The 27,404-nt window shown below is 39.2% G+C and overlaps 1 protein-coding gene and 1 long non-coding RNA gene across 2 annotated transcripts; one reads left to right on the top strand and one right to left on the bottom strand.

Annotated features, from left to right (window-relative positions):
• Nucleotides 1-8: 8 nt before the first annotated feature.
• On the top strand, nt 9-3,250 carry rep15 (RAB15 effector protein; the record flags this gene model as incomplete). The annotated part of the gene is made up of 3 exons (XM_082541131.1): nt 9-1,256; nt 2,299-2,622; nt 2,711-3,250. Exons 2-3 carry the CDS (start codon nt 2,347-2,349, stop codon nt 3,248-3,250), a joined length of 816 nt encoding a protein of 271 aa, XP_082397257.1. The 5' UTR covers nt 9-1,256; nt 2,299-2,346.
• A 6,689-nt stretch (nt 3,251-9,939) lies between these two features.
• On the bottom strand, nt 9,940-11,803 carry LOC309711522. The gene is made up of 3 exons (XR_014277995.1): nt 11,069-11,803; nt 10,837-10,900; nt 9,940-10,441 (listed from the first exon to the last, which is right to left on the bottom strand). It is a non-coding gene; the product is annotated as an uncharacterized lncRNA (long non-coding RNA).
• Nucleotides 11,804-27,404: the final 15,601 nt, after the last annotated feature.

Here is a 27,404-nt window from a genome sequence, read left to right as displayed (position 1 = left end):
GAGCTTGGTCCTGCTGGAGGTCTCTTCCTGTTAAAAGGAAGTTCTTTTTCCCCACCTTCACTCAGAGCTTGCTCTAAGTGAGTTGTGTGTTGTCTGATCGTGGGGTTAAGCTAAATACCTGAAGACCCATACTTTTGTGAACAGGAGCTATATAATTCAAATTTAATGAAAATGAACAAGCTGCATTATTTCAATCATGAAACATAACTTTTTTAATTTACTACAATATAAATTAGATGGACAAAATATTAAATTATTGTTGTTTGACTCCATTAATCCTGAACATTTGGATACTACATCCAGCTTTGCAGTTTGGCTAAAGAGGACACCCATCATGAATTTAATTTCATTCCCTAACTCAAGGGAATAAGTTTACAGGTAGAGATCAAAGATTGTGCACAGGAAAGAGAAGTCTGGTTGCTTGTAAAAGAATTTAATCCCACAGTGTTTTCAGCATACTAAAAGTGGCCAAAACCTGGACTTTGCTCTGAAACATCATATAAATTTATGTTTCTGTGACTTTAATTTCTATGGCTATTCAGCTATTTTAACATGATCACAAAACTAACACCAGGATTTACTATGGTTCATTTAACCCTCTCCAGCTGTGATGTGAACACTTTACTAAATTTACTTTTACAAGTAACTTTTTAAAGCACATCCAAATATATGGTAGAAGTCTGGAACAGTAGGACAGTAGTTTGTGATATTCGGTTGACAAAAATCAAAGAAAAATGATAAGACTGGGTCCTCTAAACGGTTTTGTAGGATTACAGTTCACTGTAGTCCTACATTAACCTCTACTGGTCAAATCTGGGATTTCTCCACCTGTGAAACTTTTATCATTTCCTAAACTGACCTTGAGAGCCTCCACACTATAAGTTGCTGTCCCAGCCTACCTGTCCTCATTGCTGCTTCTTTCTAAAAGCAGACAGTTACACATTTTGTTTACCCGCCAACCCCTTCAGGCTCACCCCAGTCCTCAAGCTGCTGCACCAAGCTAACTGGTAAGATGAGTCTTTTGTTGACTTACCTAAAATTTGACAAGATGCAAACACCACACCCTTGCTGCCACTGTCAGCGAAAACTCTGCTTCAGCAGAAAATTCTCAGTATTCTGCTGGAAGTTCTCTACACATCAGGACACAAACAACCATAAAACACTCACACAGACTCTGTGTATCTCAGCAGGACGAGGGAGAAGAAGAAAGGAAATGTAGTGTATTTGGAACTGTGGAAGCTCCCAGACCAGTCCTGGTGAGTATCTGTACTGATTGACAATGCTCTTTCTGTTTATGTGCAACGCGCTGGTGGACCAGAAACTGATCAATATTTAATGTGGAAAGTAGTGTCAGAGTCAATTATGCTCTCAAATAAATGAACAGTGACACTAATTCCATGTGCTGGGACAAAAGCAGAACAGACAGTGGGTTCTTTTGCTCCTCAAAAATGCAACTGATTTAAATTTAAAGCGATAGCAGTCACACAGCAGTGCTTAAACGGTTGTGAAGCCTTTAAATTTTCTTCATTTCTCTGTATATATGACCTCAGAATTAATAAAAGTAGATAAAGAAAACCCATTTAAGCAAATGGATCCAAAATATGGGTTGTCTGTTTACTGAGAAAACCATCCATTGTTACACATCTGTAAAAGGTTAACATTTGACCTCTGTTTAGAAAAAAATATGCAACTAAATCTAAGTTTAAACTTAGGAAGCCTGCACTTTCTCCAGGGCTGGTTTTTCACAAAACCAACGCTGTCCTAAAGGTAATGGATGGACGTAGCTGCTGTGATGTCATTCACTGGTTTGAGGACCATATTTGGAAGAGAGAAGAGTGCTAAGTTATTGGCTAACACTAGCAGTCTTTGTTATGAACTAGAAGGCACTGACAGACACAGTCGTGAGGTCGTTTTTAATGATTCTAATGAATGACCAGAGTGAATGGTCAGAGTGACCATGCCACTAACTCAAGTATTCATGTGAAATATTTATTTTATTTAAAAAAAAAAAATCTGAGGGAAACTATCCATAGAAGAGTCTCTGAGGGATGATTTGCTTTAGGAGTCAGCCTCAAATGGTCATTGGAGGATTGGAGGAACTGCAGTTTTTGGAATTTTCCACATGTAATGTTGGCTCATTTTTTTTCTCAAACGACCAACTCTGATATTTCTAATTTTTTTAACTGGGTTTGTTTTCATCTATATTTAGAACTAATGTGAAAATCTGAGTATGTTTTAGCACCAGTATGTGCATTTCAGCTTAAATTTTACACCAAAATCTGACCATTATCTTTCCAGTGTATCAGGGAGACCAGCTTGTGATCTGCTGCCCATCATCCGTCGACCATGGGTGCAAAATTCAGCAAACCTACATCTAACCCACTGAGAAACGTGTTTTCCTGTTTCAAATGTGGCCAATCCAGGCAACCATCCTTTTATCATAATATATCCCCCCAACCGAGCATCTTTGCTACACTAAAGAGGCGCAATGTCCCCAGGCCCAACGAGTTCATACATCTTTTCAGCAACTGCATCTCTGCTGCTACAGCCAGAACCCAAGAGTACCTCACCTTCAAGGATCCAGAGGACAAGTTACGCCCGAGTCCTGATGTGCTCACTCAGGTAGCAACACTTATTGAACAAAATACGTCATCAATATCCAAGACATTTTGCTTTAGAGAAGTTACTGAAATATCTCACGCTTTAACAGGTCTTCCTGATGACCTACATCACTCGGAGTGTTGAGGTCAACCTGCAGGATACCCTTAACTGCACAGTCATGACTCCTGAGCAGCGCGTCCTCCTGGGTGCTGACTGGGTTTGGGCAGTGCTGGAGAGGCCGACCAAGAACCCCAAGTTCCAGATTGTCGTGCAGGTCCTGCACCTGTCTGAAAGGGAGGAAGCTGAGCAGAAGGTCTCTATGGACACCTGCAGTGAATCCATCCAGATGGCCCAGATGGAGTCCAGCAACAATAACATGTACGAGAGAATGGTGAACTTCTGCACCTCCATCGGCAAGGACTGCTACGCTCTCTTCTTGTTTTTTGGGAAAAAAACCGACAAGGTGAATATCTATGGCGTCCTCAGCAATAATTTTGAGGCGGCCAAAGGAAAATGCAGGATTGACAGACCTCTGATCGAGAACTTCTTTAAAGGTTTGAGGTATCTCCATACGCCTTTAGGAATGATGCAGGCGATTATGACCAAAAATAAAGGCGAACCCATCACTGTCATGATTAAATTCAGCTGAATCACAGTAAGACGAGCACGCTGAGCTACGTAGTTATGTTGTATCGAAGAGGTCAAAGGTCACACAAAATCTGGTCCTCTCTGTCTGTCCTCTCCCCCTTCCTCTTCACCCTCTACACCACAGACTTCAGCCACTGCACAGAGACATGCCATCTTCAGAAGTTTTCTGATGACTCTGCGGTGGTTGGATGCATCAGCAGGGATGATGAGACAGAGTACCGGGCTGTGGTCGACTCCTTTGTCACGTGGTGTGAGCAGAATCATCTGCAGCTCAACGTGGCAAAGACCAAGGAACTGATCGTGGACTTCAGGAAGACCAGGAAACACTTGACCCCTGTTTCAATCCAGGGGGTCAGTGTTGACATTGTGGAGGAGTATAAATACCTTGGAGTACACATTGACAATAAACTGGACTGGGCTAAAAACACCACAGCACTTTACAGGAAGGGCCAGAGTCGTCTCTATTTTTTGAGGCGACTGAGGTCCTTCAACATCTGCCAGAAAATGCTGAGGATTTTCTATGAGTCTGTTGTGGCCAGTGCGATCCTCTATGCTGTTGCATGCTGGGGGAGCAGGCTGAGGGTCGCAGATGCCAACAGACTCAATAAACTAATCCGTAAGGCCAGCAATGTTGTGGGGATGGAGCTGGACTCCCTCAAGGGGGTGTCGGAGAGGCGGATGCTGTCCAAGATAAAGACAATGTTGGATAACACCTCCCACCCACTCCATGACATGCTGGTCAGTCACAGGAGCACGTTCAGTGAGAGTCTGAGATTACCGAAAAGCACCACTGAACGACACAGGAAATCTTTCCTGCCTGTGGCCATCTCCCTGTACAACGCATCCACTTAACACACTGTTTACTGCTACAACTACACATGTTTCTTTTCCAGCTATTTATTTATGAGTGACTTATGTATGTATGTATATATATGTATATATTGTACTATTCTTAGTTAGCGTATTGTCTGTCTTGTCTTAATGTTGGTTTATAATGGAGCACTGTAACAAAAAATAATTTCCCCCAGGGATCAATAAAGTATTCTGATTCTGATATGCACACACTGATCCCCCCTCCCTTTCCATACGCCTTCGATGATTGTGCCCTACCGGGGAAGATGGCAGTCAACTGGACCAGCGCAGATATGCTGCAGGACTGGATGCGCTGTCTACACCGGCTCTCTCTTACCCTTTACCTGCCCCTGTTGCTTGCCTTGTGTTTCTATGGTGTATTGATAGTCATGTGCTTTTGTGCTGAGGTGTTTTTTCTGTTATCAAACTGTTCTCCCACTAGGAGCTCAGTCTGAGTGGAGTTTTTTTCCCTCCTCCTCTTACCTCATGTAGTGTATTTTCGTTGTTTTTTCCTATCAGCCTACCTTTCTTACATGTCTCCCCAATGTGATGTTTGTGTAAAGTTGGTCAGAAGGTTCCTTTGTAAGTGCGCATGTGCCATTGGCGTGCTGCCTGCTGTAACCCTAATTTCCCACGGGATTAATAAAGTATTCTGATTCTTATTAACAACTAAGGTCCAGTTATTTGTTTTAACAAACATTTCAGGCACATCCTCTAGTCTATTTGTAGGATTGTTGGCTGTCCACTCAAGATTCAGAGTTCAGAATACAAAAAGCAGAATAAGAGATTTTTGACTACCTGACTTCTGTCTGTATTAAGAGTGGCCTTTGGTGTCATATTTCAGCTGCTGCATTGGTTAATTGATTTAATAGACTTTAATATTTGAGACTGCTATTAAGCAGGTCAAAAATGAAGTTTCATGCTCATCTGAGGCTACATATATACAAACCCAATTTACTTCACACCAGATCATTTCTCATATGTAGGAAAAGGTAAGTTCATTAGATGAAACTTAAAGGATCTTTGGCTCACGACTTCATCTGGATGGTACAGCATAACCAGGTTAAGACATCTCTAAAAAATATATATATTTGAGTGTTTTTGGGTGTTTTTTAATTATTTATTTAAATTTTATTTTCCATTGTTCACTGTGGCCTGTTAAGCATTTTATCAATATATATTTCGTTAAATATTTACAAGAAATCAGGCATTATACAGTGTAAACTTCAGTCCAGTGTGATTTGGATGCTCACCAGAAAATTTAGCCAGATATCAGCTGGGTTTAGATACAGTTCAGATAAGTTGGGAAATTCAAATTGTTACTGCAGCAGAGTACACAAGGCAGGAACAAATGAACACATGCAGCATACCTAACAGCAATAATGCTTTGCAAAAATAGAAGAAATATGGACTATGCAGGTACAATGAATAGATATGTACTTATATATGTAAATCACTCTGTCTATCTATCTACACATACACACAGACGTACACACACACAAATACACACACATACATATACAGACATACATATATACACATATATGATGCAATTATACAGATTACTAATAGAAGAAGAATGAAACATAGTGCAGTGTTTGGGTGTTAATAGTAGCAGGTATTTAGTATTGCACACTGATATATGTAAAGACCCCAGTGTGTTCATATGTGGTGTACATTCACTGCTGTTGTGCAGTGTACAGTCTGACAGCAGCAGCAGCCTGTCACTGAAGGGACTGCTCAGTGTTGTCAGGGTGACCTGTATGGGATGGATCGAAGATGGGGTATTTTAATCGAGTATATAGGGAAATGTGAACTCCTCTGACAATCTGAGTAATTGGATAACGCACTGTTATTGAAATTTCCAACTTCTGAGCCACAGAAAGAAATAACAGGCTTCATTAGGTTACCTTCCACTTGTTGACAGCAACTAAATAAAACCAACATATCCACATAATAACACCTTAAAGCAGGGTTGTCAATCTTAAATGAGCTGTGGGCCACTGCTGGTACTGTCATGTCATTGGAGGGCCACTTTAGTGTTCAAGTAGTACAAAAACAAACAAACAAGAAAACACCCACAAATCTTTCAGAAAATGTAGTGTTTTGTTTGTTTGTTTCAAATATTGTATAACAAAACTGCAAATGTGAATGCAAAAAACTTCTCACTAACTGAAACCTTTTTATTGAACTAACAAATAAAAAGGAAAGATACTCTCTTTCTGGCCAGACACGTGGAAGCATTTCTACAATAGTTTTGTCCATATTTAACAAAATAAAAATGCAGACATAAGTGAACACATTAGTTTTTGACTGCTAGTGAAAATTGTTTTCTTCACATATAACTCTCTCACTGAACTAATACAGCCAATCCCTCAACATGTTTTTACTCTGCTCATATTGCCCTCATTTTAAAACATTTTTGCTTTTAAAACAACTTATTTTCAAATTGCACTCAACAACAAAACCCCTCGTAACAAAAACGAACTTCAAGGGCCAAATTGTATTTCCTTTCTTCACGTCAACAGTAAGGGTGGCAAGTAGGGCTGACACGGGCCTCACGCAAGTTGGCCCCGAGCCGTGAGTTTGAGACCCCTGGTTTACCTACTGTCACTGCAGTGATATTAGCGTTTTTGTTTTGAAAGGTTACTAGTGGATGCTGGCAACAATCTTGGAAGAGAACAATACAATCTGTTATAAGGCCTTCACTGGAAAATTGTGTATTTGGAATATAATACCAACATGTCATTTGAAGATAACATATAGTATTCCAGTGACCAAATAGTATTTGGGTAAAAGTCACTGAATAGTGTTGGAATAAAGTGTGAAAATTGTGAAGGATTAAAATATCCAGGAGCTCAAATTGGATATTTTGTTTCAATCAAACTTTATCAACACAAATTGCACAGGTTTATTGAATATGAATAACTTCACCTCAGTTGTTTAAGCTCCTGCCAAAGCAAAACATCAGTGTGCAACCAGTGTCCACTATTGAATTAAGTAAACCCAACATGTTTTTTTTAGTGCATAATCACATTTAGTGTAATAAACTATTAAACCAGAATTACATATTAGGATTTAGCCAAGTGTTAGGATGTAATGCAGAGTAGTATTTCTAGTAGGCTTGTTTTGATATGCCTGTTTTCATTTTATTTTCTAATTTTTAAAGAAGGCTTTAGAAAGGTCAAAATAAATCTTCTGTAAGGGAGTATCAGCTATTCTAGTAGAATTTATTTTACCAATGCAAGGGTGCATTAGTACCTTGTAATACAACATATCTATTTCATAAAGGGTGAACACAAATGTCCAAAGAGACTTCCTGGCAGCTGCCATTTTGAGTATAACCTCTGGTACGGGCACGTTCAGTTTGCAGCAGCTATACAACAGTGGCCTCTAGAGGTGTTTACACACTACCACCAAATCAGACAATGCAACACAACACGCAGGTCGCCCCAATGAATAGATTAGGCTGGTAGCAGTGACTTGTTAACTTATCATTTATCAAACATGTCTCCCATGAATGATGTGAAATAAATTTGAGGCATAACATTTACGTCACAAGTTAGAAGTTGCAATCAGTTTTTAGGAAAGTGAGTTTAATAAGAGTAGGTAAAATAATGCAGTAATTTCTTAGATTTTATAATCATTTTATAAATCATGTTGGCTACAGCCTATTTAGCAGTGCAACAAGAGCATTAGACAAACAAACAAATAAATAAACAGTCAGCAAAAACAAAAAAGTTAGTACCCAGGGATAAAAATGTTGAGTATGAAAGGGAAACCTAATGGACAGATGTGATGCCTGAACAGTGGTGGCTTTAAGTGATGTATCAACTTAAACATGCATCCACAGTCTATGTTACATAAGTATGATGATCAGTGGTGACGGCTGGCGCCACTTTGGAAGCAGAAACTGTTGGTTTGAAAGCCTTTAGTGTCTCCTTGTGGCGGGACTCTTATACTGTACTGTGAGATCTCGAGCAGTGACCCCCCCCGTCACTCTGGCTCCTACCTCAAAGCACACTGTGCGCTGTCGATCTTACGTGCTGCACAATAATATTCAATAGTTAGTGTTTACTGTTATATTCACATAGATCATCGCGATGATGTTATTTATTAAATTGCTCTCTTTTTTGCTCGTTTTCTCTTTTTTTCCTGACAGGTGATCCAGGTGATTGATATATGTATTTTTTTGTCTGTTTGTTTTTCTTTTTTGTCCTTTATCACGTTCATCTTCCCCGCTGTTTTTCTTTTCCTCTTTCTTTCTCGGTTTTCTTTCCCCCAGTCAAATCCGTCCCATGTTCAGCAAGTGAAAATAAAACAAAATAAACATTTGGTACTTAATGGATTGAAAAGAAAAATGATGGCACTCTTGTAGTTCACACAGGTGGTGATGATTCAGGGTTTTAATTTGTAAGGTTTGAATTTTGAGCCATCATAAATTTTAAACCAGGAAAGTATAATATTTAACATATGATAAGTTAAAGCTAATACAGCTGCTCATATATAGGTAATTTGAAGAACTACCTACACCAATGAGTAGACTTCCCAGAATGGAAACAGCACTCTTTGTGTGGTTGGAGAAAACAGTCAAGTTGTTAAGAACTATGACTGAGAAGAATCCGCCTGTGTACAGCAGCAGGCTGCCTTCCTAGAATTTGGATATCCCCCGTGCGCTCGTCTCTGTATTATGTGCATTACCTCTCTTGGAAAATTAAAACCACAGCAGCTTTTTATAGTTTTCTTCATTCACTATCATCTTACACCAAAAGTCTACGCTGAAGAAGATTATTCAAAACATGCAACACAGTCACCAATCCCAGCAAATCCACCCCTAAGTCAGACTGTACAATACAGAAAATAAAAGAGCTACATCTCAGACTCTACAGGCTTCAGTTAGCATGTTAAATGTGAAAGTTCAGTTAGAAAAAGACTGAACAAAAACGGCCTGAGTTTAGCAATTAACCAAAGTGACAAACATTGCTCTAAATAATTCTCCCCTAATCCAAGTAGTCACCCAAACCTGGACGTGGATTTAGAGGCCTGAGGGCCATCTCACACATTTATTCAGAAAAAAAAAACAAGTTTCAATTAAAATTAAACAAATCAAAATCTTGTGGACGTGTGCCTTTTACATGTTGGTAAAATGTTTAGGATGAGATGGAGATATAACACTCATGCACCGTGAAAATTATGAAGGTCTAAACATGTATCAAAGGGACTCACTGAACATCAGTGGATTTCTATGGGGCAAACGTACTTAAACAAGCCACTGTGACCATTGAGGCAGAGCAGAATGAATGATACTGATGGGAACTATGAGGGTTTGTAGTTAAATTCCTGCTCTTACAGGATCAGGGAGTGTCTGTTTAAAGATTATTAACATACACTGTAAAATTTAATTAGTTCCCAGAACTCAAAAAAATTGAGGAAACTCATTGCCTCAAAAGAATTGAGTAAAGCTTAACTTAAAATGACTAAATTAGGACAACTTGTTTATTTTGAGTACTCTGTACAAGCTCATTTGTTCCCAGAACTCAAAAAAATTGGATCAAGTGAGATGACCAAGTTAGGGCAACTTACTCATTTTGAGTACACTGTACAGCCTTGTTAGTTCCCAGAACTCGTTGCCTCAAAAAAACTAAGTAAAGCTTACTTAAGATGACTAATATTGCAAGTCTGCAGTATTAAGAATAACTTGATATTTCTGACTGTACAGTACTAATTGTTTACTTACTGACAAACATTTCAAGTTCAACTAAATGAAAAACAATTTGTGGTAACCTGAATATGATTAAAAATAATTAACAACACTTTTTGTAATGATGTTAAAATCAGACCAACTTTTATTTTCAAACACAACAAAGTATAACAGCCAACATACTGGACACTGTTCTGCTGAACAACAAACAATTATATTGCCATCACGGTTATAATCTTACAATGAAACAAAGTCTCAGATTTAGTTATTCTAAAAATAAGTTTAGGCCTACCACAAGTTTGTTTTGTACTTAAATTACTTATATAATCAAAATAAAATATTTGTTGTTCTGTCACAAGTGTAGTCTCTAATTTAAACAACACATTTGTTTTTCATTCCAACACATGAGCTGGAATGTTGTAATATTTTAAGGATGGCTTGTTTCCAGTCCAGGCATTACTGCCTGAATGACTATCACGGATCGAGGTGATCCAAATATAGGTGCAGAAGAAAGTCTTTAACTTCCCTTAAGTACAGTGGCAGTGGATGTGGGTTGGAGATGCAATGAGCTTGAACCTGCAGGCGACCATCTTCACTGACCACACCATCTGTGACGGAGGACTCATCTCTCCTGTTGTCCTGCAAGCAAACAATCATATTTTTTGGAACATGAACTTAATTGCTTTCTTAAAACATTTTTTTCTGCATTTGGTATAAAACAGACTCCAATTTGGACAATCTCAGGCTCCCTCCCCACTGGAGAGGTGACATTCAATGTCCAAATTGTCAGTCTGGATAGCCGTGACCCCCACCCGACACACAATAATGTCATGAAAGCATCATTTTAAAAAGGGCTATGCAAAGATGGCCAATAACTTTCATTCTAATGATGTGCAAAATGATTTGGGCACAAAACAAATTTTGCTGTTAAACTTGCAGACTTCACTATAGTCAGTGTAGACCCTCTAAACTAAGTTTGGGGGATGTGATCTTTCAAGAAATGCAGACCAAACTGTTGTTGTTTGTTTACTTACACAGCATGTCTTGTAGAATTAACTGGAGTCACCAGCAACAGCCTAGTGCAGTCATATCTCAAGTCTAATAACAGAAGACAGGAAAAGATCAGTAAAGAAACAACTTCCCCAAACCAAAAAAGAAGTAAAACAATAAGTAAAACAGGCTGATCTAAAGTATGATTAAAGTTCAGCCTGATTAATATAAATGTCACTGACAGTTGCTAATATATTGGAAAACCAAAATACTTACCACTGAGTTGATGTCTTTCTGTCCAACAGCAGGAGTGCTGGTCCCGAGCCTCAAAGACAGTATGAAGCAAGCAGAGGGAGAAAAAACAGAACATTTTTCAGAAACCGATTTGATCCTTAATGGCTGTGCAATCATTGTAACATAGAGTTTGCTTATGTTGTTAAATAAAGGCTAGATTTGACATTAATAGATGCCACAGATGTTCAAGGTGCCACAAAGCATGAAAAAAATGGACGTCTTGGAAAACGTCGGGGCATTTTTGCAAATATGTGACGTCTTGATAAATCGAGCAGATATTTGAACTTTCGACAGCTACATTCTCGCCTGAAAATATCTTAAAAGTTGATTTTGTGACCCAGAAAAAGTAATAGGTTTTTTAGCCGCGCTCCTCCACCATTGCTGCGCTTACAAGTACGCACAGGCTCCGACGAGAGCTCTGTTATAGCTGACCGGGAGGTCAAGGCTTGGTAAGAGTCCGCGAGCACAGCTAACTCCTGGCTTATTGTTTTCACCCCCCCCGAAGAATTTTGTCTGGGCTCTTATCTCACTTTTTTATTTCAAACAATCAACAGAAAATTTCACAGACACATTTTTATATAAGGTTTTTAAGGCTGTGGTGTTCATTTCTAAGTAACATGAGCCCAGCCGCAGCAGCAACGCTAGGCTAACACTAACTAGCTAGCACGGTGCTAAACTAAGAGAAGCCACAAAATCAGTTTGAATAAGAGTAAACATTTACTCACCAAGTCAGTGTATCAGGTAAAGATCCACAGCAATGACAACAATAATCTCTTGAGCTGACGCTTTCCTAGGTTTGCTCAACATATTCCATAAAAAATGCTGGCACCATGAACATGCGGACTGATCCGTGCTAGGGAGGAGGACGGTAGTGAGTGGCATTTTCAAAACACATCTTTCATCCCTCCGCACTGAGAAGAAAAACTTCTGTCTTACTTAGTTTTTCTAAATTAAGACAACTCAAATAAATTGAGTTTATCAGCATTTCTGTAGAGGACAGAACCACCTGCTTTAATCTACCATGATGCTCTGTGTTATGTTGCCATGGCAATATGAAGTCAAATAAATACAAATATATAAACTGCACATTTGAAGGAGGACAAGAAGACAGGCAACTGGAAGAGCTTTTGAAGCAGGGAAACTTTTCTGGATTACTCTTAATTTAACTGGAAATTTTGCGAATACAAGTCAAGGAGGAAACAAGGAGGCAGGTTGGATTATATCTGAGGACAGGACGCATGAAGGAGAAGCATGAGGAGAGAGAAAACAGCAGAGCGATGGTGCAGAGCTAATCGTGGATCAAGTCGAAGAAGCAAGCATCAAAACTGTGAGTAAACATAACACATAAAGACTTAAAAATTACTGTGCTGATTAAGGAAACATTAAATTTGGTTAGTTTGGGGTCTGCAGCTTCAGGTTTGTGGGTTCAGTTGGTCTCAAAATTGAGGAAAGACAAAAAAAATTCCTTTGAAAGGTTGTTGGAGGATTCTTACTGTAAGAAATATCTGGGTTTATTAACTGCTTTTATTAAAAAAAAGTTGCATTTTATTTAGTCACATTGGAAAGGGAAGATTGGAGGATCGGGACAATAATGTGGCCAGATTTACTGTTTCCTTAATCAGAACAATAATTTTGATCTGAACTAGAAACTTCACTATGATCACCGTGTTAAAGGTTGAGTTACTTGTCAGTCTACATTTATGTTAAAGGTACTTTTAAAAAATGCAGTTTATTCGTTATTTTTTAAAAAAAGGCTCCGTACCTGAGAAAAAAAGAAAATAGGTATCCACACCCCCAAAATTGCTGTGGATCAGAGTAGCTAAGCCCTGGTTAACTGCAATTATATAACAGGAGATGAAAAATATTGGAATGATTGAAAGAAACAAAGATTGCTTTAGGGTTTGAAGATTTGACTTTCTTATTGAAAGAGACGAAAACTAATCCATGTGTGACACTGAGAAAAAAACTGAAAGCTTAAAAGATCTGGAGGTCTGACTACTGTTATTCAAATGTGCAAACTTGTTTTAATGACATTAGAAAGAAAATGGGATGTTTAAAAAGGTAATATATAAAGATGATTTTTATATTACTTGAAAAAATGATGTTGGTTAGTGCTTCTGTACTTAGAAAAATGCTGGGTCACTAGTAAGCTGAGATTTAATGTGATAAACTGAGGAAAGGTAATATAATCTACACACTTGCTATTATTATTGTAATCCATACACCAGGTAATATTTAATCAATCATCATTCATAATTGGTGATCTATGCAAGTTTTAAGGAATAATATTTATTTGCATTCCCAATTAATTTGCAAAATCTAAAAGCGGATCTTGGTTGTTTTTTTTTTTTTTTTTTAAAAAGACGTTTCTAACTGACTTGAAACTTTTTTCAGCTGTAGAGTAAATTGAGGAGCACACAATAAAGTGAACATGCTAGGGAGAGATTGCCATGAACTCAATTTTGATGACAAAAACAGCTAAAAGAATGAGCGTTTTGTTGACACTGATGACAAAATCCTGGTCAGATACAGACAGACACATGCATACAACACACACTACTGCTCAAAAGTTTGTGGTCAGTTTCAAACAGTTGTCTTTTAATTAATAATTTACATTTACTTTAACATAATATTACATGAAAATGATCAGAAATGTTTTCACAGATGTGTGTTTAATGAATCATTTATGTTGAATCACCCATGATGCATTAGGAAATGTCTACACACTTATACGTGCGCCAAATCTTAGAAACAATCACTGCTGTGTGGACCGATCACATGGTTATAAACCAGGTGAAAATTGACTTCAAACTTTTGAGCTGTAGTGTAGATTGCAATGATAGTGTATAGTTATCTATTACAGAAGAATATATAGAAGTATGAGGACAGGGAGACACTGTAAAAAAGTTATGAGCTGTCTTGCTGCAGAGAAAGTGGAGTCTGTCATCCTTGAAAAGCTCCCAAGATCGGCAGCTGGCAGGTTGAATGATGCTCTGCCTCTGTGGTCAAGTACAGACATAGGCCTTAAGCAACCATGAGCCACTGATAAGTGTGAGAAATTAGTGCACTTAATGCAGCGGTCCCCATCCCCCGGGCCTCGGACCGGTACCGGTCCGTGAGTCGTTTGGTACCGGGCCGCGAGAGTTGAGGCTCAGGTGTGAAATGTATGGTTTTCAGGGTTTTTATCGGTTTTCAGCGTTATTTTGTTATCGTTTTTATCGTTAACTCGGTGTCCCTGGGTCTTTTCAAGTGTGTTATGAATAAATCTTCTTTTTCGGTACCGGTACTAGTTTTATTTTGTTGTATTTATCTGCGAAACCTTAAAGGCCGGTCCTTTAAAATATTGTCGGGCATAATCCGGTCCATGGCGCAAATAAGGTTGAGGACCGCTGACTTAATGCATGTTTCCTAATTATATACGTATGAGCCACTAATAGGAGAAAATGAGCACGCAATAAAGTGGACTTGTTAGGGAGAGATTGCCATCAGAGTTAAAACACTCCACCTCAATTTTGATGATGGACACAGCTAAAAAAATGAGCGTTTTGTTGACACTGATGACAAAATCCTGGTCAGATACAGACAGACACATGCATACAACACACACTACTGCTCAAAAGTTTGTGGTCAGATTCAAACAGTTGTCTTTTAATTAATAATTTACATTTACTTTAACATAATATTACATGAAAATTATCAGAAATGTTTTCACAGATGTGTGTTTAATGAATCATTTATGTTGAATCACCCATGATGCATTAGGAAATGTCTACACACTTATACGTGCGCCAAATCTTAGAAACAATCACTGCTGTGTGGACCAATCACATGGTTATAAACCAGGTGAAAATTGACTTCAAACTTTTGAGCTGTAGTGTAGATTGCAATGATAGTGTATAGTTATCTATTACAGAAGAATATATAGAAGTATGAGGACAGGGAGACACTGTAAAAAAGTTATGAGCTGTCTTGCTGCAGAGAAAGCGGAGTCTGTCATCCTTGAAAAGCTCCCAAGATAGGCAGCTGGCAGGTTGAATGATGCTCTGCCTCTGTGGTCAAGTACAGACATAGGCCTTAAGCAACCATGAGCCACTGATAAGTGTGAGAAATTAGTGCACTTAATGCAGCGGTCCCCAACCCCCGGGCCTCGGACCGGTACCGGTCCGTGAGTCGTTTGGTACCGGGCCGCGAGAGTTGAGGCTCAGGTGTGAAATGTATGGTTTTCAGGGTTTTTATCGGTTTTCAGCGTTATTTTGTTATCGTTTTTATCGTTAACTCGGTGTCCCTGGGCCTTTTCAAGTGTGTTATGAATAAATCTTCTTTTTTTCGGTACCGGTACTAGTTTTATTTTGTTGTATTTATCCGCGACACCTTAAAGGCCGGTCCTTGAAAATATTGTCGGGCATAAACCGGTCTGTGGCGCAAATACGGTTGAGGACCGCTGACTTAATGCATGTTTCCTAATTATATACGTATGAGCCACTAATAGGAGAAAATGAGCACGCAATAAAGTGGACTTGTTAGGGAGAGATTGCCATCAGAGTTAAAACACTCCACCTCAATTTTGATGATGGACACAGCTAAAAAAATGAGCGTTTTGTTGACACTGATGACAAAATCCTGGTCAGATACAGACAGACACATGCATACAACACACACTACTGCTCAAAAGTTTGTGGTCAGTTTCAAACAGTTGTCTTTTAATTAATAATTTACATTTACTTTAACATAATATTACATGAAAATGATCAGAAATGTTTTCACAGATGTGTGTTTAATGAATCATTTATGTTAAATCACCCATGATGCATTAGGAAATGTCTACACACTTATACGTGCGCCAAATCTTAGAAACAATCACTGCTGTGTGGACCAATCACATGGTTATAAACCAGGTGAAAATTGACTTCAAACTTTTGAGCTGTAGTGTAGATTGCAATGATAGTGTATATTTATTTATTACAGAAGAATATATAGAAGTATGAGGACAGGGAGACACTGTAAAAAAGTTATGAGCTGTCTTGCTGCAGAGAAAGTGGAGTCTGTCATCCTTGAAAAGCTCCCAAGATAGGCAGCTGGCAGGTTGAATGATGCTCTGCCTCTGTGGTCAAGTACAGACATAGGCCTTAAGCAACCATGAGCCACTGATAAGTGTGAGAAATTAGTGCACTTAATGCAGCGGTCCCCATCCCCCGGGCCTCAGACCGGTACCGGTCCGTGAGTCGTTTGGTACCGGGCCGCGAGAGTTGAGGCTCAGGTGTGAAATGTATGGTTTTCAGGGTTTTTATCGGTTTTCAGGTTTATTTTGTTATCGTTTTGATCGTTAACTCGGTGTCCCTGGGCCTTTTCAAGTGTGTTATGAATAAATCTTCTTTTTTCGGTACCGGTACTAGTTTTATTTTGTTGTATTTATCTGCGAAACCTTAAAGGCCGGTCCTTTAAAATATTGTCGGGCATAAACCGGTCCGTGGCGCAAAAAAGGTTGAGGACCGCTGACTTAATGCATGTTTCCTAATTATATACGTATGAGCCACTAATAGGAGAAAATGAGCACGCAATAAAGTGGACTTGTTAGGGAGAGATTGCCATCAGAGTTAAAACACTCCACCTCAATTTTGATGATGGACACAGCTAAAAAATGAGCGTTTTGTTGACACTAATGACAAAATCCTGGTCAGATACAGACAGACACATGCATACAACACACACTACTGCTCAAAAGTTTGTGGTCAGATTCAAACAGTTGTCTTTTAATTAATAATTTACATTTACTTTAACATAATATTACATGAAAATGATCAGAAATGTTTTCACAGATGTGTGTTTAATGAATCATTTATGTTGAATCACCCATGATGCATTAGGAAATGTCTACACACTTATACGTGCGCCAAATCTTAGAAACAATCACTGCTGTATGGACCAATCACATGGTTATAAACCAGGTGAAAATTGACTTCAAACTTTTGAGCTGTAGTGTAGATTGCAATGATAGTGTATAGTTATCTATTACAGAAGAATATATAGAAGGATGAGGACAGGGAGACACTGTAAAAAAGTTATGAGCTGTCTTGCTGCAGAGAAAGTGGAGTCTGTCATCCTTGAAAAGCTCCCAAGATAGGCAGCTGGCAGGTTGAATGATGCTCTGCCTCTGTGGTCAAGTACAGACATAGGCCTTAAGCAACCATGAGCCACTGATAAGTGTGAGAAATTAGTGCACTTAATGCAGCGGTCCCCAACCCCCGGGCCTCGGACCGGTACCGGTCCGTGAGTCGTTTGGTACCGGGCCGCGAGAGTTGAGGCTCAGGTGTGAAATGTATGGTTTTCAGGGTTTTTATCGGTTTTCAGCGTTATTTTGTTATCTTTTTTATCGTTAACTCGGTGTCCCTGGGCCTTTTCAAGTGTGTTATGAATAAATCTTCTTTTTTCGGTACCGGTACTAGTTTTATTTTGTTGTATTTATCCGCGACACCTTAAAGGCCGGTCCTTTAAAATATTGTCGGGCATAAACCGGTCCATGGCGAAAATAAGGTTGAGGACCGCTGACTTAATGCATGTTTCCTAATTATATACATATGAGCCACTAATAGGAGAAAATGAGCACGCAATAAAGTGGACTTGTTAGGGAGAGATTGCCATCAGAGTTAAAACACTCCACCTCAATTTTGATGATGGACACAGCTAAAAGAATGAGCGTTTTGTTGACACTGATGACAAAATCCTGGTCAGATACAGACAGACACATGCATACAACACTCACTACTGCTCAAAAGTTTGTGGTCAGATTCAAACAGTTGTCTTTTAATTAATAATTTACATTTACTTTAACATAATATTACATGAAAATGATCAGAAATGTTTTCACAGATGTGTGTTTAATGAATCATTTATGTTGAATCACCCATGATGCATTAGGAAATGTCTACACATTTATACGTGCGCCAAATCTTAGAAACAATCACTGCTGTGTGGACCGATCACATGGTTATAAACCAGGTGAAAATTGACTTCAAACTTTTGAGCTGTAGTGTAGATTGCAATGATAGTGTATAGTTATCTATTACAGAAGAATATATAGAAGTATGAGGACAGAGAGACACTGTAAAAAAGTTATGAGCTGTCTTGCTGCAGAGAAAGTGGAGTCTGTCATCCTTGAAAAGCTCCCAAGATAGGCAGCTGGCAGGTTGAATGATGCTCTGCCTCTGTGGTCAAGTACAGACATAGGCCTTAAGCAACCATGAGCCACTGATAAGTGTGAGAAATTAGTGCACTTAATGCAGCGGTCCCCATCCCCCGGGCCTCGGTCCGGTACCGGTCCGTGAGTCGTTTGGTACCGGGCCGCGAGAGTTGAGGCTCAGTTGTGAAATGTGTGGTTTTCAGGGTTTTTATCGGTTTTCAGCCTTATTTTGTTATCGTTTTTATCGTTAACTCGGTGTCCCTGGGCCTTTTCAAGTGTTATATGAATAAATCTTCTTTTTTCGGTACCGGTACTAGTTTTATTTTGTTGTATTTATCCGCGACACCTTAAAGGTCGGTCCTTGAAAATATTGTCGGGCATAAACGGGTCCGTGGCGCAAAAAAGGTTGAGGACCGCTGACTTAATGCATGTTTCCGAATTATATACGTATGAGCCACTAATAGGAGAAAATGAGCACGCAATAAAGTGGACTTGTTAGGGAGAGATTGCCATCAGAGTTAAAACACTCCACCTCAATTCTGATGATGGACACAGCTAAAAAATGAGCGTTTTGTTGACACTGATGACAAAATCCTGGTCAGATACAGACAGACACATGCATACAACACACACTACTGCTCAAAAGTTTGTGGTCAGTTTCAATCAGTTGTCTTTTAATTAATAATTTACATTTACTTTAACATAATATTACATGAAAATGATCAGAAATGTTTTCACAGATGTGTGTTTAATGAATCATTTATGTTAAATCACCCATGATGCATTAGGAAATGTCTACACACTTATACGTGCGCCAAATCTTAGAAACAATCACTGCTGTGTGGACCAATCACATGGTTATAAACCAGGTGAAAATTGACCTCAAACTTTTGAGCTGTAGTGTAGATTGCAATGATAGTGTATATTTATTTATTACAGAAGAATATATAGAAGTATGAGGACAGGGAGACACTGTAAAAAAGTTATGAGCTGTCTTGCTGCAGAGAAAGTGGAGTCTGTCATCCTTGAAAAGCTCCCAAGATAGGCAGCTGGCAGGTTGAATGATGCTCTGCCTCTGTGGTCAAGTACAGACATAGGCCTTAAGCAACCATGAGCCACTGATAAGTGTGAGAAATTAGTGCACTTAATGCAGCGGTCCCCAACCCCCGGGCCTCGGACCGGTACCGGTCCGTGAGTCGTTTGGTACCGGGCCGCGAGAGTTGAGGCTCAGGTGTGAAATGTATGGTTTTCAGGGTTTTTATCGGTTTTCAGGTTTATTTTGTTATCGTTTTTATCGTTAACTCGGTGTCCCTGGGCCTTTTCAAGTGTGTTATGAATAAATCTTCTTTTTTCGGTACCGGTACTAGTTTTATTTTGTTGTATTTATCCGCGACACCTTAAAGGCCGGTCCTTGAAAATATTGTCGGTCATAAACCGGTCCGTGGCGCAAATAAGGTTGAGGACCGCTGACTTAATGCATGTTTCCTAATTATATACGTATGAGCCACTAATAGGAGAAAATGAGCACGCAATAAAGTGGACTTGTTAGGGAGAGATTGCCATCAGAGTTAAAACACTCCACCTCAATTTTGATGATGGACACAGCTAAAAAAATGAGCGTTTTGTTGACACTGATGACAAAATCCTGGTCAGATACAGACAGACACATGCATACAACACACACTACTGCTCAAAACTTTGTGGTCAGATTCAAACAGTTGTCTTTTAATTAATAATTTACATTTACTTTAACATAATATTACATGAAAATGATCAGAAATGTTTTCACAGATGTGTGTTTAATGAATCATTTATGTTGAATCACCCATGATGCATTAGGAAATGTCTACACACTTATACGTGCGCCAAATCTTAGAAACAATCACTGCTGTGTGGACCAATCACATGGTTATAAACCAGGTGAAAATTGACTTCAAACTTTTGAGCTGTAGTGTAGATTGCAATGATAGTGTATAGTTATCTATTACAGAAGAATATATAGAAGTATGAGGACAGGGAGACACTGTAAAAAAGTTATGAGCTGTCTTGCTGCAGAGAAAGTGGAGTCTGTCATCCTTGAAAAGCTCCCAAGATAGGCAGCTGGCAGGTTGAATGATGCTCTGCCTCTGTGGTCAAGTACAGACATAGGCCTTAAGCAACCATGAGCCACTGATAAGTGTGAGAAATTAGTGCACTTAATGCAGCGGTCCCCATCCCCCGGGCCTCGGACTGGTACCGGTCCGTGAGTCGTTTGGTACCGGGCCGCGAGAGTTGAGGCTCAGGTGTGAAATGTATGGTTTTCAGGGTTTTTATCGGTTTTCAGGTTTATTTTGTTATCGTTTTTATCGTTAACTCGGTGTCCCTGGGCCTTTTCAAGTGTGTTATGAATAAATCTTCTTTTTTCGGTACCGGTACTAGTTTTATTTTGTTGTATTTTTCCGCGACACCTTAAAGGCCGGTCCTTGAAAATATTGTCAGGCATAAACCGGTCTGTGGCGCAAATAAGGTTGAGGACCGCTGACTTAATGCATGTTTCCTAATTATATACGTATGAGCCACTAATAGGAGAAAATGAGCACGCAATAAAGTGGACTTGTTAGGGAGAGATTGCCATCAGAGTTAAAACACTCCACCTCAATTTTGATGATGGACACAGCTAAAAAAATGAGCGTTTTGTTGACACTGATGACAAAATCCTGGTCAGATACAGACAGACACATGCATACAACACACACTACTGCTCAAAACTTTGTGGTCAGATTCAAACAGTTGTCTTTTAATTAATAATTTACATTTACTTTAACATAATATTACATGAAAATGATCAGAAATGTTTTCACAGATGTGTGTTTAATGAATCATTTATGTTGAATCACCCATGATGCATTAGGAAATGTCTACACACTTATACGTGCGCCAAATCTTAGAAAACTGCTGTGTGGACCAATCACATGGTTATAAACCAGGTGAAAATTGACCTCAAACTTTTGAGCTGTAGTGTAGATTGCAATGATAGTGTATATTTATTTATTACAGAAGAATAAATAGAAGTATAAGGACAGGGAGACACTGTAAAAAAGTTATGAGCTGTCTTGCTGCAGAGAAAGTGGAGTCTGTCATCCTTGAAAAGCTCCCAAGATAGGCAGCTGGCAGGTTGAATGATGCTCTGCCTCTGTGGTCAAGTACAGACATAGGCCTTAAGCAACCATGAGCCACTGATAAGTGTGAAAGATTAGGAAACATGTATACAGTTCATTAGTTAGACTCCTATGAGCCACTAATAGGAGAAAATGAGCACGCAATAAAGTGGACTTGTTAGGGAGAGATTGCCATCAGAGTTAAAACACTCCACCTCAATTTTGATGATGGACACAGCTAAAAAAATGAGCGTTTTGTTGACACTGATGACAAAATCCTGGTCAGATACAGACAGACACATGCATACAACACACACTACTGCTCAAAAGTTTGTATTCAGTTTCAAACAGTTGTCTTTTAATTAATAATTTACATTTACTTTAACATAATATTACATGAAAATGATCAGAAATGTTTTCACAGATGTGTGTTTAATGAATCATTTATGTTGAATCACCCATGATGCATTAGGAAATGTCTACACACTTATACATGGGCCCATTTTTAGTAACAATCACTGCTGTGTGGACCAATCACATGGTTATAAACCAGGTGAAAATTGACCTCAAACTTTTGAGCTGTAGTGTAGATTGCAATGATAGTGTATAGTTATCTATTACAGAAGAATATATAGAAGTATGAGGACAGGGAGACACTGTAAAAAAGTTATGAGCTGTCTTGCTGCAGAGAAAGTGGAGTCTGTCATCCTTGAAAAGCTCCCAAGATAGGCAGCTGGCAGGTTGAATGATGCTCTGCCTCTGTGGTCAAGTACAGACATAGGCCTTAAGCAACCATGAGCCACTGATAAGTGTGAGAAATTAGTGCACTTAATGCAGCGGTCCCCATCCCCCGGGCCTCGGACCGGTACCGGTCCGTGAGTCGTTTGGTACCGGGCCGCGAGAGTTGAGGCTCAGGTGTGAAATGTATGGTTTTCAGGGTTTTTATCGGTTTTCAGGGTTATTTTGTTATCGTTTTTATCGTTAACTCGGTGTCCCTGGGCCTTTTCAAGTGTGTTATGAATAAATCTTCTTTTTTCGGTACCGGTACTAGTTTTATTTTGTTGTATTTATCCGCGACACCTTAAAGGCCGGTCCTTGAAAATATTGTCGGGCATAAACCGGTCCGTGGCGCAAATAAGGTTGAGGACCGCTGACTTAATGCATGTTTCCTAATTATATACGTATGAGCCACTAATAGGAGAAAATGAGCACGCAATAAAGTGGACTTGTTAGGGAGAGATTGCCATCAGAGTTAAAACACTCCACCTCAATTTTGATGATGGACACAGCTAAAAAAATGAGCGTTTTGTTGACACTGATGACAAAATCCTGGTCAGATACAGACAGACACATGCATACAACACACACTACTGCTCAAAAGTTTGTATTCAGTTTCAAACAGTTGTCTTTTAATTAATAATTTACATTTACTTTAACATAATATTACATGAAAATTATCAGAAATGTTTTCACAGATGTGTGTTTAATGAATCATTTATGTTGAATCACCCATGATGCATTAGGAAATGTCTACACACTTATACGTGCGCCAAATCTTAGAAACAATCACTGCTGTATGGACCAATCACATGGTTATAAACCAGGTGAAAATTGACCTCAAACTTTTGAGCTGTAGTGTAGATTGCAATGATAGTGTATAGTTATCTATTACAGAAGAATATATAGAAGTATGAGGACAGGGAGACACTGTAAAAAAGTTATGAGCTGTCTTGCTGCAGAGAAAGTGGAGTCTGTCATCCTTGAAAAGCTCCCAAGATAGGCAGCTGGCAGGTTGAATGATGCTCTGCCTCTGTGGTCAAGTACAGACATAGGCCTTAAGCAACCATGAGCCACTGATAAGTGTGAGAAATTAGTGCACTTAATGCAGCGGTCCCCATCCCCCGGGCCTCGGACCGGTACCGGTCCTTGAGTCGTTTGGTACCGGGCCGCGAGAGTTGAGGCTCAGGTGTGAAATGTATGGTTTTCAGGGTTTTTATCGGTTTTCAGCGTTATTTTGTTATCGTTTTTATCGTTAACTCGGTGTCCCTGGGCCTTTTCAAGTGTGTTATGAATAAATCTTTTTTTCGGTACCGGTACTAGTTTTATTTTGTTGTATTTATCCGCGACACCTTAAAGGCCGGTCCTTCAAAATATTGTCAGGCATAAACCGGTCTGTGGCGCAAATAAGGTTGAGGACCGCTGACTTAATGCATGTTTCCTAATTATATACGTATGAGCCACTAATAGGAGAAAATGAGCACGCAATAAAGTGGACTTGTTAGGGAGAGATTGCCATCAGAGTTAAAACACTCCACCTCAATTTTGATGATGGACACAGCTAAAAAAATGAGCGTTTTGTTGACACTGATGACAAAATCCTGGTCAGATACAGACAGACACATGCATACAACACACACTACTGCTCAAAAGTTTGTGGTCAGATTCAAACAGTTGTCTTTTAATTAATAATTTACATTTACTTTAACATAATATTACATGAAAATGATCAGAAATGTTTTCACAGATGTGTGTTTAATGAATCATTTATGTTGAATCACCCATGATGCATTAGGAAATGTCTACACACTTATACGTGCGCCAAATCTTAGAAACAATCACTGCTGTATGGACCGATCACATGGTTATAAACCAGGTGAAAATTGACCTCAAACTTTTGAGCTGTAGTGTAGATTGCAATGATAGTGTATATTTATTTATTACAGAAGAATATATAGAAGTATGAGGACAGGGAGACACTGTAAAAAAGTTATGAGCTGTCTTGCTGCAGAGAAAGTGGAGTCTGTCATCCTTGAAAAGCTCCCAAGATAGGCAGCTGGCAGGTTGAATGATGCTCTGCCTCTGTGGTCAAGTACAGACATAGGCCTTAAGCAACCATGAGCCACTGATAAGTGTGAGAAATTAGTGCACTTAATGCAGCGGTCCCCATCCCCCGGGCCTCGGACCGGTACCGGTCCGTGAGTCGTTTGGTACCGGGCCGCGAGAGTTGAGGCTCAGGTGTGAAATGTATGGTTTTCAGGGTTTTTATCGGTTTTCAGCGTTATTTTGTTATCGTTTTTATCGTTAACTCGGTGTCCCTGGGTCTTTTCAAGTGTGTTATGAATAAATCTTCTTTTTCGGTACCGGTACTAGTTTTTTTTTGTTGTATTTATCTGCGACACCTTAAAGGTCGGTCCTTGAAAATATTGTCGGGCATAAACCGGTCCGTGGCGCAAAAAAGGTTGAGGACCGCTGACTTAATGCATGTTTCCTAATTATATACGTATGAGCCACTAATAGGAGAAAATGAGCACGCAATAAAGTGGACTTGTTAGGGAGAGATTGCCATCAGAGTTAAAACACTCCACCTCAATTTTGATGATGCACACAGCTAAAAAAATGAGCGTTTTGTTGACACTGATGACAAAATCCTGGTCAGATACAGACAGACACATGCATACAACACACACTACTGCTCAAAAGTTTGTGGTCAGTTTCAAACAGTTGTCTTTTAATTAATAATTTACATTTACTTTAACATAATATTACATGAAAATGATCAGAAATGTTTTCACAGATGTGTGTTTAATGAATCATTTATGTTGAATCACCCATGATGCATTAGGAAATGTCTACACACTTATACGTGCGCCAAATCTTAGAAACAATCACTGCTGTGTGGACCGATCACATGGTTATAAACCAGGTGAAAATTGACCTCAAACTTTTGAGCTGTAGTGTAGATTGCAATGATAGTGTATATTTATTTATTACAGAAGAATATATAGAAGTATGAGGACAGGGAGACACTGTAAAAAGGTTATGAGCTGTCTTGCTGCAGAGAAAGTGGAGTCTGTCATCCTTGAAAAGCTCCCAAGATAGGCAGCTGGCAGGTTGAATGATGCTCTGCCTCTGTGGTCAAGTACAGACATAGGCCTTAAGCAACCATGAGCCACTGATAAGTGTGAGAAATTAGTGCACTTAATGCAGCGGTCCCCATCCCCCGGGCCTCGGACCGGTACCGGTCCGTGAGTCGTTTGGTACCGGGCCGCGAGAGTTGAGGCTCAGGTGTGAAATGTATGGTTTTCAGGGTTTTTATCGGTTTTCAGGTTTATTTTGTTATCGTTTTTATCGTTAACTCGGTGTCCCTGGGCCTTTTCAAGTGTGTTATGAATAAATCTTCTTTTTTCGGTACCGGTACTAGTTTTATTTTGTTGTATTTATCTGCGACACCTTAAAGGCCGGTCCTTGAAAATATTGTCGGGCATAAACCGGTCCGTGGCGCAAAAAAGGTTGAGGACCGCTGACTTAATGCATGTTTCCTAATTATATACGTATGAGCCACTAATAGGAGAAAATGAGCACGCAATAAAGTGGACTTGTTAGGGAGTGATTGCCATCAGAGTTAAAACACTCCACCTCAATTTTGATGATGGACACAGCTAAAAAATGAGCGTTTTGTTGACACTGATGACAAAATCCTGGTCAGATACAGACAGACACATGCATACAACACACACTACTGCTCAAAAGTTTGTGGTCAGTTTCAAACAGTTGTCTTTTAATTAATAATTTACATTTACTTTAACATAATATTACATGAAAATTATCAGAAATGTTTTCACAGATGTGTGTTTAATGAATCATTTATGTTGAATCACCCATGATGCATTAGGAAATGTCTACACACTTATACGTGCGCCAAATCTTAGAAACAATCACTGCTGTGTGGACCAATCACATGGTTATAAACCAGGTGAAAATTGACCTCAAACTTTTGAGCTGTACTGTAGATTGCAATGATAGTGTATAGTTATCTATTACAGAAGAATATATAGAAGTATGAGGACAGGGAGACACTGTAAAAAAGTTATGAGCTGTCTTGCTGCAGAGAAAGTGGAGTCTGTCATCCTTGAAAAGCTCCCAAGATAGGCAGCTGGCAGGTTGAATGATGCTCTGCCTCTGTGGTCAAGTACAGACATAGGCCTTAAGCAACCATGAGCCACTGATAAGTGTGAGAAATTAGTGCACTTAATGCAGCGGTCCCCAACCCCTGGGCCTCGGACCGGTACCGGTCCGTGAGTCGTTTGGTACTGGGCCGCGAGAGTTGAGGCTCAGGTGTGAAATGTATGGTTTTCAGGGTTTTTATCGGTTTTCAGCGTTATTTTGTTATCGTTTTTATCGTTAACTCGGTGTCCCTGGGCCTTTTCAAGTGTGTTATGAATAAATCTTCTTTTTTCGGTACCGGTACTAGTTTTATTTTGTTGTATTTATCTGCGAAACCTTAAAGGCCGGTCCTTTAAAATATTGTCGGGCATAAACCGGTCCATGGCGCAAAAAAGGTTGAGGACCGCTGCATGTTTCCTAATTATATACGTATGAGCCACTAATAGGAGAAAATGAGCACGCAATAAAGTGGACTTGTTAGGGAGAGATTGCCATCAGAGTTAAAACACTCCACCTCAATTTTGATGATGGACACAGCTAAAAAAATGAGCGTTTTGTTGACGCTGATGACAAAATCCTGATCAGATACAGACAGACACATGCATACAACACACACTACTGCTCAAAAGTTTGTGGTCAGATTCAAACAGTTGTCTTTTAATTAATAATTTACATTTACTTTAACATAATATTACATGGAAAATGATCAGAAATGTTTTCACAGATGTGTGTTTAATGAATCATTTATGTTGAATCACCCATGATGCATTAGGAAATGTCTACACACTTATACGTGCGCCAAATCTTAGAAACAATCACTGCTGTGTGGACCAATCACATGGTTATAAACCAGGTGAAAATTGACCTCAAACTTTTGAGCTGTAGTGTAGATTGCAATGATAGTGTATATTTATTTATTACAGAAGAATATATAGAAGTATGAGGACAGGGAGACACTGTAAAAAAGTTATGAGCTGTCTTGCTGCAGAGAAAGTGGAGTCTGTCATCCTTGAAAAGCTCCCAAGATAGGCAGCTGGCAGGTTGAATGATGCTCTGCCTC

This window comes from Aulonocara stuartgranti (genome assembly GCF_965226115.1).
Source record: "Aulonocara stuartgranti genome assembly, chromosome: 7".
NCBI lineage: Eukaryota > Metazoa > Chordata > Actinopteri > Cichliformes > Cichlidae > Aulonocara > Aulonocara stuartgranti.
The sequence above is the reverse complement of the archived record's forward strand: the minus strand, read 5'-3'. Positions and strand labels throughout refer to the sequence as shown.